Here is a 17,765-nt window from a genome sequence, read left to right as displayed (position 1 = left end):
AGCAATAATCCGTTAAAATCATTTTCAAGTGTGTGTATAGTAAACTAAGTTCATTTTAGTTAAATTAAAGTTTATGTTGTGTTAGGCAATGTAGTATCACAATAGTGTAGCGTATTGAACGTTGCCGTAATGTCACATTTTATTGAAGATCATAGCCACTAAATGGGTGTTCGTTATTTTGTGAGCGCAGGTGGTGAATTGGAACAACTAAAAACATGGTTTTCTATTGTAATATCTTGTTTTTAAGTTTATTTTTAATGTTGAGAACAGATTAATTTGTATTTAGTAATTTTATATACAAAAATTTGATTTGAGATACGAGTGAATTGACACACGAGCTCGGGTTTTAAAACCTGAGCTCCAAGTTCATATCTCAAGGTATTACTGTATACTAGGTTAGATTCCTGATACACGAGATTGGCTGTTTACTGACCTGAAAACTGAAAAGGCATTTGTTTACAGCAATGAAAATGTAAATCTCTTGCTGTGAACGGGAAACTGTTAGATGAAACAATGTGTGTGAGACACATGAGAATGAGTGGAAAGCAATGACGAAGCCTATACAGTAGACGCTCCTACAACTTATCGTAAATAATCTGGTCCAGAATCCTAAATGCATGTTGTAGGAAATTTGCGTTATACGAACAGTAAAATACATGTACATGTAAATTGCCTAATCGATTCTAAGATATTTCCAAACTCAACCTTTTGGCCATACAGAAAAGAAAAACAAGACATGTTTTAACTTGTTGGCTTCACCATAACTGCCGTATTACTGGTATTACATCCACAACTTTTCTTCTTTTTACGATCAATCTCACTGGTTTTATAGACCATAATTGCGATAATTTTACTAAGTTGATGAGGATTACATTTAAAATGATTTGCTTATTTTTTTAAACAGCAAAATCTATTCTGCAAAGTAAAACTAATAATAAATATTGTGTATGTGTACAATAAAGCAAAACAACAAAATCTTTCATATTTCGCCTAACAATCAGGTGTACCTGTTTGTCATCGATCTGTCTCTAGGGGGTAAAGGTTAGAATAAAAGATATCTTTTGACGATATTACAACTCGTGATATTCAGATTGATAATTTGATAGACCGCCGCTGTAACACCTGCACTAACCGATCGCCTGTAAGTATTTATGAACAAATGGGCGGCTACTTATTTTCCCTGTTCTATCAACATGTCTGACGATCTATAACAGTGAACTAGAATGTCATGGAACTTGCATATGTAATAGAAACAATGCTATACGTATGACGTTTTGCCTCACTAGTGCAACAAGATAACTACAAGATTATAGTTATTCAAATCAAATTTGAAAACTTCCACCAACTTGACACTTTATGTTATATGGAAATTTTTCCACAGCACGAAGCAAAAACTTTACATAAATCTTTTACGTTATGTGGAAGTTACGTTATAGGAGGTAAACATTATAGGAGCGTCTACAATATATGATTTGAGCCATTTTTACACACCACACGAAACCAAATGTAATTATAGAAACAACTTACGCTGTCCAAGGGACATCTACCTCCAACGCCTCATTACCACTCTTAAGATCGTAGGCTATGACCTTTTTTGGGACTGCTACTACCAAAAGGTCACCAGAAACTGCATACTGACCCCTGAAAACAAGAAAATGGCACGTGTCTCAGAGCGAAAGGCAGACTTCACCAATGCTAGTTAATCGTAAGATACTACCACTAAATAAATATGTATATTTTTTAAAGAACAGCACACCCTAGCAGTTTAATGATGTATGCTTTTAAATATTGGGAAACTAAATTAGATGCAAGTCATATATAACTCACTCTGCTAAAAATTGCATCACACGTTATAAGTGACAAACTTACAGTCGTGTACAATATAAAAACCTTTTGCTGGAAAACTAAAATTCTCCTTTACAATATTGCTACTCATAGTGAATTTATTTAATATCCATAAATAATATATTAACATAATCTTCATTTTGTCCTGATTGTAAACCAAACTATATAAAGTAATGCTTTTAATGGCTGCGTAATTTAAATTTTAAACACTTTATCTTTTAATGGTTGAAGATAACAAACTGTACAAATACTACAGCACCACACAGATGTTTTTGCATATTTCAAGTCATATACATGTACTAGCCAAATACCCGGCATTCAGGGTTGGAAAAAACCATGGTTTGTATGAAAAAAAAACCAGGTTTTTTGGTTTAAACCGGTTTTTATGGTTTTTATAATTTGACCAAGGTTTTTGCAATTTTAAGTCTAATTAACATCACTTACTATAGCTGCATGATTGTGTATTGAACATACATATATGAAATCATTTGTTAAAGATGGTACTGCGGGAGTTGTTATGAGAAAAAAGAGAGAAAACATATGGAAATTTCAGAATGAATCTTTAATCAAACATGATTGATGAAATACAGAGCAGAAATCTTATCACCTAAAGTGAATATATTACATGCAGCTCTATGCATAAGTAGGACATTTAATCCAAGTGATTAGTTGTGTGATGGTGAAAAGCAGAGCATAATGCAGATCTGCATTGCTAGTGTTTTTTAGCAGTGGCAGGTGACTCAACTTCTATCACCTGAATACTAGCATCACTGTCTAAATTGGTGTTGTCAGCTTGACATTTTGTTATGTGAGCTTTAAGCCTATCTGCATGACCTTGCGTTATGACAGCACACCTATTACATTTTGCCTTAAAACCTTGCCTTTTGCAGTTCGAGTGATAAACTGCCAAACGGGATCCTGTTTGCGAGGCATGCTGGAAATTTGAGGCGCAACTAACTTTTCAGAACACAAAAAACTTGATAAACTGAATTTTAACAATTCAACTATTTTGACTTGTACCCAAAAAATGAAATATTAGTTTGCAAACTTAAAGCTTTTGCGCAAAAGGATTTTATTGTTTTAATTTCTAATTATAAGCAATCCTTTCTCACTGGCCAGACTTGAGAAAGTATTCATTCATTATTAGAGAGATGGTTGGATTAGTATATTTTACATGGTTTTTAAATTTCATCATTAAAGAGATCATCATATCACTTGATAGAAACAATTGAAAATGAAATTCACTAATTCATTGTTGTGCTAGGATTTCATGTAGTTTCAACTTGAGCTCAGCCATCACTTTATTACTGTGTCGTAAATAAACTTCCACAGCTGATAATTACATAGAATTGCATTTCTACAACACAGGAACCAATAGGAGCTAAAAATATTATGTTTTTCCCAAAAAAAAAGATTTTTTTCGGCTGGTTTAAACCGGGTTTAAACCATTCAGTTTAAACCATTGGTTTAAACTGAGTGGTTTAAACCAATGGTTTAAACTGGTCCGGCAGGGTTAGCTCAGTCGGTTTAAACCGAGCCAACTCTGCCGGCGTTGCACAGGTATTGAAAAACAGCTTATGAACAGTGGCAGGTGATGTAGTTGCCTGCCACTTGCCATTAGCCTGACACATTGTCAATGGCTAACTTGAGTAAGCTAGTATCGCTAAACTTACTAATATGAGTCATGAGAGCAAGCTTTAGTGATGTTGCGTCAAAACGCAGAGTGCTATGCACATTTTAACCTAGATATCGACTCATATTGACCAATGAATCAATTGCATCTGGCGTAGCTCAATGGGTTAATCTATAGCCTGATGTATGGGAGTTTCCGAGATCAAATCCAACATGAAGCGAATCTTTCATTCTTAGATTTTAATAGCTATAGCTGGAGCCACCGAATGACGGATTTTGAGATTTATTATATATGAAAATTAATTTAATATATAATTTATGGCTATTGAATAAATTCACAATGAGTAACAACGCTGTAAATGAGAATTTTAGCTGTTCAACAAAGTGGTCAGTTTATTTCACACAACGCTGTAGATAATGGCAGTATTGAGAAAACTAGAGTTGCCCCGATTTTAGTATCGGAATCGGTATCGGTGCCGATATGGATGATAAGTATCTGAATCGGTATCGGCCGTTCTTTTCTAAAAAATCTGAAACTTCCGATACTTTTTACAGATCAACTATTTAGCAGAAAACCGTATTTTAGCCTGCTACACTAACAAAAAATCATCAGCTGCAAGCTCCTTACTTTTACCTAATTAATTTCTGGCCTGCCACACAATTTATTTCATGTCTATAGTCTGATCAACACAGCTGAGGAACGTTTTTGCTTTAGTCAGGACGTAATCACAGAGTGTGGTATTTCCCAATTACAGCGATAGGATTTATTGCAGCCAATCACAAACAAAATAACAAAGATAGGAGACAAGAACGCAGTTAATATTTCTATTTACTAGCATTACGATAGTAATTTAAACAGGCGATGCATAAAGTTATCTATCACTCTCTTGATCCTGACGATACAATGTATCGTTTGTTTCGTACAAAAAACGGTAACTCCAGAGGCTTAGCGGTATTTAGCCTGTCCTCCATCATCTGTGGCAAGAGAGTCTCCCCTTCAGTACGACTGGCTACATTGAAAGCGACAGAAGAAAGAGACTTCTTACTGAGACAATTGAATCACTAATGGTAATTAAAAAAGCATTTCTTTGCTCTAAACTTGTACAGGCGCAGCAGTTCATCCAGCAATAGAAGAGAGACTTCGTTATCACAGAGAGAACTGTACCACTAACAGTAATTACCTTTATTTACAAATTACAAGAAACATGGACTGTTTTGTTACTACATGGACGGTATGTCAGTATGCGAATATATATTAATATATTTTTTCCATAAATACAAATAAATACATTAATATTCATATTTTCTTTGCATTATGTTTATGCTTGCATAATAAAATAAACAACTATCTATGCAACGCAAAAGATCTGAATCGGTATCTGAATCGGATTATTTTTCAATAAAAATCGGTATATCGGATCGGTATCTGAATCGGCTGGTGAATTTAGAATCGGGGCATCTCTAGAGAAGACATCATCAAGTCAGCGTATGGCACAGAAAAACGGCGCTACGACAAAATACATCCTATACAAGCTATAGTTGACATGTTCTTTCTGAGGTAAACCACAACTGAATTTTTAAAATTCAATGAAGAAATGAAGAAAAGCACCTGTCAATAGGTTGTTGAAATGGCATCTCCCATGATAGAAAACCACCTAGTGGGTTCCAGTGTCTTATTTTGTTTGTTGAAACAGTAAGTACACCTCCAGATAAGTCGATAACATCTATCAGAGTATCTGTATCTTCCATAACATGTCTCCAAACTTAAAATAATAGAGCATTAGACGAGTGTGAAACGGCTCAGACACAGCAAAAGATCAATACGTATACCATACCTTAACAATATACGCAATAAACAGGATCATCAACCACCTGCTATGTATGTTTCAGTTTATGAACTTTCTGTTACTACAACGTTCAATTCACCACCTCGACTCCTCCGTAATACTTATTAGATTACCAACTTTTACACCACATTTGTTCAAGCTCACTCAATAATTCCTGATTTTGGTTTTTTTAGCTCTGTTTTTGGCATGTAATGAAAAACATCAATTTGATGTTTTTCATTACAGGCTGAAAAAAATGTTTGGCATTTAACTTTTTTTCGGCATCTAACTTTTTTTCTCATTTCTGTTTTTGGCGTGTAATGAAAAACATTTTTTTGTTGATTACTAACGTCAATAAAATGTTATAAAAACACACTAGGACAATGGTTGCTATAGCTTAAAAATACAAGATCTGGTAGTGCTGCCCCACTGTCAAATACATATAGCAGTCATGTAGTTTAACTAACTAAAGAATGCATAAACATGTAAGTGGAAAGGTATAAATACGCCGTAAGAAAACACTAGGAACAAAGGGTATATTCAAGCTTTGTAGGGGAACTTCAACATTTGTACAGTTTTATGGGCGAGCATAACCACGCCCAATAGCTGTCACTTATATTTTTTGAACTGAACTCAGATCTTGAGAATGTTTGTATTGCGCTCACCGTCATTGAAATAAAAGCAGATAAACTTTAAAAGTCACGATAGAAATTGCCATGATTAAAATTTTCAAGAAACAAAGAGAATATGCTTTACTAGCAATAAAATTATGGTTAGTGTGAGAATGTATGTTAGTCCATTTATTCAAGACATTTTTCAAGAGTACATTCAGGCTCATACTGTTGAATCACGGAAAAAAGGCTAAAGGCTGGTTCACACTATATCGTCGTATTTCGGCATTGATGCCACAATACTTCGGTGATCGTCGATGATAACCATGTTCACACTATCACAACCCCATCCGCGTTTGCATCAAGAAATACTCCATGACGTAGTATTTTCATCTACATAGATCTTTTTAAATTTGCGCGAAGAAGCCTCTTTGTTTCGTGTGCTGAAATAAAAAACTAAGCAACTATCATAATTGGATATGAATAAATCACGCTATTCGCGACCGCAAATTACCATCGCCGAAATGGTTCACCTTCAAAAGGCAGTCATCGATGCTCGGCAAAGTATCGGGAAAGTTTGATTGCTGCAAACTTTCACCACGTTTCCGCGATGTTTCGTCGATGTCATCGGTTCACAGTTCACAGAATCGACGATTAACGCCGAAAGGAAAACACTGATTAACGGCGATATAGTGCCAACAAGCCTTAATATATCGGTAGTTGGATTGTTTTCAGAGAACTGTACAAGTGCAGGTAGCATGTTTGATAGCTTGTAAGATGCATTTATGCATAGGACACACCCATTTTATGAAGACATTGAGAGAAAAAATATTCCTAGATTTTCATACGTATTTTAGTAGGTCATACAGAATTAATCACTCCAAGGTTGACCACTTCTAATGAAACATAACTAACTCTGAATAATTATGGAAAGTATTTTGAGAAGGTGAAAACGCGACGAATACAGAAACTTTACCAGTGCTAAAGTTGAGAAAATAAAATAATAACACACCAGATATCATAAGTGGGCATGAACAGAAACTATGTCATTAAACTTTATTCATCTTCAACACCAGAAAAATTCATTTTCATCGTCAACAGAACCCAAGAGCAGTTTTATTTGATGACACATCAAACATTAATGAAACTTCCTTCTGATTTCCAATCTGGACTAGTTTGCAAGACTTTTTTAGCCGCAATCACAAAATTATGAAAATTCACTATTTTGTCATCAGAGTCTGCTGGCATTGTTTGTGCAGGTGACGTTTTTGTTCACATTGACAAATAAACATAAAACGATCAAAACCTCCCGACTGAGCCTTAACATTCTTAATACCGTGTTCGGAAATTTCCTAGCTTTGTTTGTTATCATTACTGTAGACACACCTGCCTAAGCTTTTCATCTAGTACCCAATTTTTATTTATATATACTGTATATATATATTTACCCTAGCGGTAACATTGGGTATATCATCTTGGTACCTAGATATGCATATTTACCCCAGCAGCAGCGTTGGGCTTATTACCTTGGTACCTACATTAGATACATATATTTACCCAGGCAGCAGCGTTGCGTATATCATCTTGGTACCTAGATACATATATTTAAGCCAGTAGCAGCGATGGGCATATCATCTTGTATAAGCTATATATATTTATAGTCATACCTCGACATACGAGCTTAATGCTTCTGGGATTGAGCTCGTATGTCAATTTTATCGTATCCCAAATCAATTTTGCCTATATAAAGTAATTAACTGCAAATTAATCTATTCTCAACCCTCCGAAAAAAAAACACCTAAAACCAGGATATTATGATGGAAAAATGTGTTTGTGATTGTGTTAATTTACCAGATATGCTTATAAAGTAACAAATACTTATCTAGTGGCTATGATCTGGAGTAAAATTATCACATACAGTACTGTACTCAATTTTTATCTTACAGACAGATGGTGACGGCTAACGCAGTGTGAAAGTGACTTGACGGCAACACATTCGGTACACTACACTTTTGGGACAACAACATAACAAACTTTATATTTAACTAAAATGAATGTATCCTACTCAGCACAAACTTAAAGAAAAGTGTTAATCTTAGACTAAACTTATTTCCAACTTTGCCTTAATTTTAATTTTAATCTTCTTTCGGCGAGGCTCTATTTGGCTCACTTTTTGACTCGCTTTCACATTCACTTTTAGCCAGTCATTTTAAAACATTGTTAAACTGATCTGACAAGAAAGCCCAAGCCATTATGTTCTATTAACAAGCCTTTTGCATATTCAGCCACCTAGCGGTCGCATTGAGAACCATATTGTATGCGCATATCTCAAATTTGCCTCGTCTCTAAAGGCATTAATTTGCTTAGAATCTTCCTCGTAGCTCAAATTCCTCAAATGTTTAAACACTCTTACGTCGAGGTATGACTGTACTACTATTTGCGGTTGTCATCTATACTTTCAGTGATTATGAGATAAGATGTTCACCTTTAGGAGGTCACCAGACGCCAACCAAACTGAAGCTTCTCAATTGCGATAAGCAGATGAAATAACCAAAAGGGAACTAGCATGAAATGGAACTCCTGTGGTCATTATCTTGTTAATCTTGTTAAACAAAGCACAACTAAATCGTTAAAGGTTAGAGTGCTTGGTTAGAAAACTTACTATCAACCAACACAGCACATAATTAAAAAATGGCTTATTTGATTGCAAATCAGAATGCAGCAAATCACTATTTCTTTGAGATACAACCTAGCTAAAGCAATGTTTTACTTTTTGCATTCAGTCCTGGTCTGAACAGCCAATTGTTACAACCTTCGAGTTGAGACGCTTCATGAGCTTTAGTTCGGTTGCCATGCGATGGCTATCCCACACCAATTGTCATCATTGGATGTTATCCTTACCTATACTTCCTGTTGTCATTGAAACTGAAGCAATCACATTTTCTTTTGAAGCCAATAAAACTTGTTTAAGCTTTTTGGAGCTATCAAAGACAGCATGTTGAACTTCTCCAATATTCTCTAGCCGCCTAAAATAAAAGATAGCAAACCAGTTGATTGACCCCGCAAGGTGGGCCTATTCATCTTGCTGTGAAGCAGAGTCGTGTAGCATAGTGGACTAAAATGCCTTGAATGCACAATGAATTGTGCAGGTGCCAACCATGAAGCATTACAGAAAACACCAATACATCATTGGCTAGAAAAGCAAAGCTAGACTAGACACTAGTCGGCGACTGCATTATTGGTCTTTCAAACCCAGGCATAATAAGTTTATATACACTTTTGCTGAAAAATTGAATTATTACGTTCAAATTAATTTTCATATTCGTTGATAAAACAATGACGTTTGTGCTAGAACTTTGGCATTATTTTCAAGAGTACGGGTGTTTGAAGCCGAATGGGATTTAAAAATTGGAATTTTTAGTTATGGAAATAACAACTCACGATGAACAAAATTCTTAAAATAAGCAAACATTAAAAATTGTTTTCACTAATTGAATCACAACCCTACAATTGGCAATGAATGAAACCAGACCTGCCAACCCAAGAGTGGGGCAACGCGTGAGATTTGGTTTTGGGGCTATTGATGTATCAATGATAGTATATATAAAATTGTGGAAATTGGGGCAAAAATCTCACGCATTTTCATTTTTTCTTTGGGGTGATTGCGTGAGTCTCACGCCCAATGCGTGAGAGCTGGCAGGTATGAATGAAACTGAACTACATAATAGCCAAAGTCGTAACATGTGTTCTACATTTCAAGAGTTTACGAGTAGGTGGCTTACCAATCGAATTTTCCAACTTGATCTTCATATAATGCATCAACACAAACAAAGAAAATTAACCAAATACAATAGAAAGATGTGAAAAATGAATTTATGTCCATTTGCGACAATAATACTGAAATTTTTAAATTCTGGATATAGTAAGAAAATTACTAATCTAACTGAAAAGAAATATACGCCACTCGAGTTTTTAATAGCCTAATTTCCGGTTGTCTTCTATAAACGTATCCGTTTGGGTTCGTGGGCAATCCAATGAAAAAGTTATAGCAGTTGTCTCCATGCTTGGCAAACTCGCTAGACCAAATCGAGAAAGACCTTAACACCGCAAACATAGCTTCATCGAGCAAACGACCGATCAGCGGGTTTAGCATTGATGTTGCATCCTTGGTATCAGTGACATAACTTTCTTTTTAAGAATTTAACAAGATAGTCATTGTATGTTTGTTTATGATAGTTCGTTGCGAGTTGTTGATTGAAGAATTTAGATTGTTTGTTTTAGCTCTTTATAATGTAAGGACAGTAAGATCCATTCAACATACATGAATACAGTACTGTAAACAGAAAACGAACAATATTACAAGCACTGCTAGTGATTGCACATAACCCAAGGAAGATAACAAACAGGTTATCAACATAGTAAACGCAAAACTAAAAAATAATCGTCGTTGGTTAAAACTCGCAACATCCTGAATGGTGGCGAAAACTTGTAGGAGTTGGGTGGAGACAACTCTTACTTCTGGCGTGTTTGCGCTTGACCTAACGCTTCCTGCGATACAACCTGCTGTAACAACAGAAGGGAGCTGAAACCAACTCATTTGTGCTCAGCTAAAACCAAAAGAGTGCGCTGAACCCAATGTTTCCTGCGATCTACTGAAACCAACAAGAGAGAACTCAGCTCTTGTAAGAATAATAACTAGACTAATATGCTACTAGATGCTAATAATTTAGTAACGCATGTAATGTAACTCTCTCGGGGTAGCAGCCACACCAACAAAAGAAGTTGCTTCCCAGATTGTTGCCAGAAATCCTTGAGATCCTCTTTCCCTCACTGAGCTTGACGTTCTTGAGACTGACAGCATACAGATAAGATAACTATTCGGAGTTATTCCTCCCACAGCTCTTTTTAGGGCCACCACAACTTTCATAAAGTTTGTTCTCTAGAACATCTTGCTTGATTTTCAGGTTTACTACAGGAAGTTCGATAAGTTGCAGGTGCTGTTCTTGTTCAATAGTGACGAAACTCTCTTACGACCACCATTCACTCCTTTGTATCTACATTGAGGAGAACTCGATTAGGTTCCTGGTTAGATTGAACTCGATTAGATGCCTGGTTTACTAAGGAGCGGTGTGATTAGGTTGGCAACAAAATAAACACATTTCACTCATTCTGTCAATTTGTGGCATAACTTTACCACCTTTGACTTTAGTTTCCTGCTGCTTTGAGGTTCTTCTCTGTCTTCCTCATTGTCACTTTCAAAAGGTGTGCCCACTTTGCCGAAAGCGCAGTCACTAATACATTCATATCTGCCTTCAACTTAATGTTGTTTACCCATAAGCCACAAAACCATGCCTTTTCAGTCTCAATTAAGCTGTCCATTCGATCGATGGGTTCAATTAGTCAAACTGAGCTCTATCCAAGAAACAATCCATAAGCAAACTTTTCATTCTCTGTTGTACTATCACTAAGTGGCTTTGCTTTTTTCTTGCACAGGGACGAACCAGCCCAGTGACCTTTATCCTCGCATACATTACATGTGGAGGTTTTAGATGGACATTCACCCTGCCTGTGAAACTTTTTCATTCAAGTTCCGCATCGTTGATCTGCTGATTGAAAGCTTTTAAAGAAGGGTTTCGTTTTCTCTGGTTTGTTCCCTACCGTATTTAAATTGTCTAAAACAGGTGTGGTTTCTGAAAACTTTGATGTTTGCTGATCTTTGAGGAGCCATTGTGTTGCATTCTCGACATATTTGTTCAATTCCAAATCATCAACGTCTAATAGGTGCTCACGGAGTTTCGTGCCCTTGACTCCTACTACCATCCTTGTCGCATAACCATAGCTGCACTGGTCTGCTTGAGTCTGTTGATTGACTATAAACTGACGAATAATCAGCTTTCCTTGTTTCATCATGTTGAACTTTGCTCTCTCGTAAATAATGTTCTTTATCGGCTCAAAATAGCAATCAAATATCTTGATGGTAGTTGTGAAATTGTTTTTCAGCCACTGTGTCATCATATTGAAATTGCATGTAAATGAGTATACTGCCTGTTCCGTCTGGACTAACACATGATAGCAATCTTCTGCTCTCCAGACATATTGTCATAGTCCTTCACTATTATATACATCTCAAATTGCAGTTCGAATGTTTTTCCCTCAGTGGCTAAATTACCAGCTGAAAAGTCAATGTGTTTGACGAATCTATCATCTTTAGAGTTTGCTGCATGTGATTTAGTCGTACCGATATTATGATGATGCTAACAACAGATGTTGGTAATTGACAAAATTTTCTGACAAAATCAATTGATGAACTTTCTTTTAACTTTTTAATCAACAAACTATGATGTTGCTTTGTAGTTGTCATTCGTTATCTGACACCATGCATTACCGTCTACAATATTTATTAAACAACTTTTACTTCTAGTAAATAGTTGTCTTTAAGAGTTCTCCTCAGGTTCTTTTCGACTTTCGCAGGTCCATCTCTCCTTAAACCCATTTATCGCCCTGCTCCTGTGATGTCACTTTCAGTCCGTGCGTTACAGGCCCCGCCAGGTCATCGGTCAACCACTATCACTGTTATATCCCTTGTATGATGGATATTTTAGCTGTTTCCTTATAACAAACTATTAAGTTTTTTAAGGATGTTCACTTGATTGGTTAGCTATTAAACTTAAGCGGAGTGATATGCTAAGCATATGCTGCTTGTCTAAAATCCTTTTTGCTGGTTTTGGTTGCAATACCATTATGTTGTCATACACAATGTACATTGTAAAGGTAGATAATAATGGTAGTCTTCTAACAAGCTTTGTTTAGTGGCCATGTTATACGACTGAAGATTAACTCTTACGTACATTTACCTGAGACGTAATTGATTTTTGAAATTGCTCATTTGGACTAGGTCTTAATTCTTATCAAGTAACCCCCATGTTGTTATAGGGAGTATTTCTCAAAACCCAACTATTGTGGCACACACAGTAAACGTCTGTCTGCTAAATTTCAGTTGGTTCATTCTGTTCATTCGTTGAAACCAATAATTCGTAAAGATCACTTGATGTGGAGGAACTGAGCGCCTGTGTTCAGTGCCCTCGGATGGTGGTCTGTACATTTCTCCACAGGGTACTTGGTTCTGTGTGAGCCTGTCTGGGTAATAGGTCAAACCGACCCTTGAGTACGTCAAAGATGGGTTTGATTTGGTTGGCCTGGCCACAGCTGTTCCCTCCTCCTCCAGTACCTTCCTCAGGTGCAACAGTGTGGTGGACTCTATTCAAGGGTTGACACCAGCTACTGCTTCGGCAACAGAATGGCTTATGAAATACTCTACATATGTGGTACCTGTGTATTGAGGCGCGGTAAGTTGATGGAACGAGCCAGGGGTCCTCATTACCATCATCATTTCTATGCTCCGAGTTTGAACCGACACAAATGCACCGCGTAAAAGTTTTTCTTGCTAAACATAACCTTTGTGCCATCGCAAATTTGAACCATTTTTATGTGCATGTACTTGGACGTATCAAGACTACGGTAAAAAAGAACTAGTATTAGCTTGGGATAGTTATTAACTATTTCTATGGTGTTGCTTTCAAATTTTTAACGAAAAACAAGCTAAAAGCTTTGGAGTGTGACAACGAGAGAATTAATTTTGTTATTGATGTAAACGATTCATTAATAATACGATTTTATGGACAATTTTCTACTCATCCTTTGATATTATGGGTTCATGAAGATCAGCGCTTGTCAAAGTGGTGTTCAAATGGAGTAACATTCAAATAGAGGGTGACACTCTATTTTCCAACCCTTCTCTCATGGTGGCGGTCAAATAGAGGTGGCGTTTAAATAGAGGTGACATTTAAATATAGATGGCATTCAAATGGAGGTGGCATTCAAATAGAGGTGGCCTTCAATTAGAGGTTTTACGGTATACATATTTATGTGTATATATAAAATAATAAAATATATATATATTTATATATCTACCCATTAACCAGTCATACATTGCACAAAGCCTACTAATGTAGCTTCACAGGGCTTTTGGCCATACGCAAATGCTTTTTTGACTTGCTACGCTAATTTCACAGATTAAGAAGAAAAAGGCAAAACCCATACGCAAAAGAAACAATTTCAGTTTGCTGCACTAAGACTTCTAGTTTTGACAACAGCCAGTGAAATTCTGGTAATTCAGTAAAAAAGGAAGCCAACAGTGTTTATCACATTTATAATACGGCTAATGCTATATATGAGTGTTCAGGAAAACAGATTTAGATTAAAACTACTGTAAATGATTTACATACCAAACTTCACTGAAATACCGGTGCCATCTGCTCAATGGTTCGCTAAGAGGGATATAAGCAGCCGAATTTACGTCCTTACTACTCAACAACTACCAATACTCAAGCATACGAAAGTTCTGTTCTCAAGGTTAAAGGTAAATTTTATACCACTGTGCAAGTTGGAGACAACACCAGACTCAACCTTAGACTGCTGATAGTGCCCTCTGATAGTGCTGGTAGTTGTGTTCCTTACTTGCTCTGGTTACTGTTGCCTTCCCCACATTACTTCACTACCAAATTATTCACCTTTGAATGGTGAAGCTGAGAGTTTTGTGCAAATATGTGAGAAAACTGTTTTGGAGGATTGATACCAACAGACAGTGTAAGTCTACCTCTAGCTACATACAGATCACTTTCACATTCTACAATTGACTGAAAACCCCATATGAAGCGCTGCATCTGAAGTGCTGCATAGACGCCAGCAATGTATTCTTAATCATCCTAAGGAAACTGAACATAGTCAAACTTTTCCAGACAATAAAACCACATAGTTCACACTAGAATCACTAGTATATGTCTGCAACTATGTATCTGGACTTATGTGGTAACCAGGGAGGGAATTCTTAAGAGTCGGTACAACTATATTTATGATCAAAACTGACAAAAGTGTTTGGTAACGCTATGCCAATCAATTGCAAATTCATATTGCTACCAACAGTTCAGATAGAGACAGGATTGACATGTCGCATGATGTAGTCTCCACACTGGCCAGTCATGAGTCAGAGCCAGTTAAAGGCTAACCACTTAGCATTAGGAAAGCTCCTAAAAGATTGCAGCATTGACTGGTGTGGGAGGAGTGACACACCTAGGTAACGCTATGCCAATCAATTTTAAATTCACATATACATGTATACATATGTACATGTGTACATGCATACAAGCACACATGTACATACCTAGTATACATGTTTTGTTTGCTTATGTAATCGGTTGTAATTGTTACTCTGTAACGCTTTGTTTCTGTATGTAGATGTTCTTATGTCTTTATACTATGTTAGCACTAGTAAGTGACTAGTGTGACTCATTTTATGTTTCATCTGCAGTCATTATATTCTCAAGTGCTGTATAGCCTGGTTGTACTACAATATAGTCTGCTAACCAACTACCACCACATTATTAACAAGCACAACAATATACATCTGATCTTTATAGCAACTTTTTGTAATTGAGACTTGCAAGTTATGAGCAAAATTGTTTCGCAAATCAGTGAGTTTTTATTAACGGGAGACACTAAACATGGCACTTGTCTTAAATGATTAGATACATTACCAAATCTGTAACAATAATTCGAAACAGAGGTAAGTTTGTAGGTCTGTTGTTACAGATATTACAATGATGAACAATAACTTTAGTCGAATTACAATATAGCTGAGAGTGAATGTTGAGAGTTCATAACCCCTTTACAACACAGAAACTAGTACAAGCCAACTGTTCCTTTCTGTGAGAGCTCAACAAATAGAGCCTAAATCATCGTGAATCCATGAACCTCAAACTCATAAATGTTGAGAAATTGGCGCCCATTAATTTGAATTTGTACAAACTGCGCTCTCATTGGCTGAAGACAAGTAATGGTTGTATAGAACTGATTCAGAATGCCATAATGTTGTCCGCATACACAAGCAGAGTTTGACGAGGAGAAGATGTTTTCCTCAAAGATTGATGCTGTTACTATCACATCTCTTAATCGATTTGCTACAGCTGACCCAACATCTAAAAATAAAAAACTGTTTTTTATGAAGATTGTTAACTTACATAATATAATATTGTATTATAATAAGATATAATATTTACATATTATAATATTTTAAAATAATATTATAATATGTAAACATAATTACACTAGATTTACATATCTAGATTCTAGATATGTAAATCTAGTGTAACAACATAATATTCATAATTACATACATGTAACTAGATCTAAAAATATACAGATCTAGATCAAGTTATATAATTATCAATATTATAATATTTACATATTATATTGATAATTATTTTCAGAGTGGTTACACAATCAAGTCACCTAATATCCAAATAAGTTCAGAATTTAGTGGAGCTATTACTAGAGTTCGACATCTAATTTACCTCCTCGGTTGAGTATTCTGACAGCCCAAATGCAATGAACTTGCTGCAGATCAACTCTTAGCCATGGTTTCTCCTCACGAAGGGTGTGAGCAATTGAAAACAACTCATTATCTTCCGGCGGTTGATAAACTCCGTCCACAGCAAAAGAGCCATCAAATATTGTCTCATCATGATTGTGAACAGATGACATAGACACATTCTTACCTGTAGAAGAAACAAGTTACAGTAGTCGCTCCTACAACTTAAATACATAATACATTCCAGGAATAGATATGGATACTTGATATGTCGGGATTTTACCTTAATGAACAGTAAAATGTATGATAATTGGCTAATACGTATCAAGATCCTTTTAAACTCTTCTTTTCTTTCCAGAAAAAAATTAAACCCAATTTTTTACTTGATGGCTGTACAGTTACTGTAGAATTAATGGTTTGTATCGTCAATTTTTTCCTTTTTTCTTTTTAATCGCGCTCGGTTTATGATCAATGATGACAGCAATTTAAAAATTTGTTATGGTGAGCGCACATCTTCAGTGTCAATTTACATTTGTTCTTTTCCTTTTTCCTAGACAGTAAGGTCTTCTCAGCAAGAGGGTAAGAGAGTAAGAGGTATTTTTAAGACTAACCACAAGATTCTCATTATTAAAAACGAGTTGGTAAATTTGGACCAACATGATACTTTATTTTATATGGAATTCTTTACGCTGTGCGAAGTAAACACTTTAAATAATTTTTTTACCTTATGCGCCATTTACGCTCCAAAAAATATACATTATACAAGCGTCTACTGTACTACTAAAATATGATATACATTCATTTGTTCAGAAGTTCAAATGCTTTGGCACCATCAATCATGCTGTCAGCAAAACATCCACTCAGTAAATAATTGAGAATTGTCTACCCAATCCATGATTTTAGTTAAATAATCTTCATAGCCTATGGCTATAACACGTCACCGTATAAATGCCTGTGAATAGACAATGGTTACTTGGAGTTGTATATTTATATATCAAAAGTACTGCTACAGGTCAAAATCAGTTCAATCTTTCTGCACACGGCTCATCAAGATTAATTGGGAGTTTATTTTGGCGCATATTTGAACTTACGCGTGCCAGACAAAATAGTTAGGACGCAATGGTTGAATCGCCAAATTTTAACTTAATGTGTTTTCTCAAAGCTTTGATAGTTTAACATTTAGTAACTATGCATATGTATATATCAATGGAATCCCTACACTCTAAGGAACCCAACTAATTTTGTTTCAAAAAAATATTTTAATCCTCTCTATTTAACAAACAATTTTTGTTGCGAGTCAAATTTTAAGAAGTTTACTCAAACTCACTGACTGGAGGATTTGTTCATCTCTAAGATTCACTTGGAAGTTTTAAATGAACTTCATAATATGTTTGGTATTTGCTCAAGGCATGTTGTCTGTTATTG

General features: G+C 35.8%; 1 protein-coding gene across 1 annotated transcript in view; it reads right to left on the bottom strand.

Moving 5' to 3' along the window:
- LOC137408231 (ER membrane protein complex subunit 1-like) overlaps nt 1-9,842 on the bottom strand; it is a 70,489-nt gene extending 60,647 nt beyond the window's left edge. The window contains exons 1-4 of the mRNA XM_068094656.1: nt 9,697-9,842; nt 8,816-8,940; nt 5,087-5,240; nt 1,528-1,641 (exon numbers count right to left, since the gene is read on the bottom strand). Coding sequence (XP_067950757.1) covers nt 1,528-1,641; nt 5,087-5,240; nt 8,816-8,940; nt 9,697-9,797 — 494 coding nt within the window. The 5' untranslated portion in view covers nt 9,798-9,842. The remainder of the gene's footprint in view (nt 1-1,527; nt 1,642-5,086; nt 5,241-8,815; nt 8,941-9,696) is intronic.
- Nucleotides 9,843-17,765: the final 7,923 nt, after the last annotated feature.

The sequence above is a fragment of the Watersipora subatra genome, chromosome 11, assembly GCF_963576615.1.
Source record: "Watersipora subatra chromosome 11, tzWatSuba1.1, whole genome shotgun sequence".
NCBI lineage: Eukaryota > Metazoa > Bryozoa > Gymnolaemata > Cheilostomatida > Watersiporidae > Watersipora > Watersipora subatra.
Note: the sequence above shows the minus strand (reverse complement) of the source record. Positions and strands in the feature narration are given on the sequence as shown.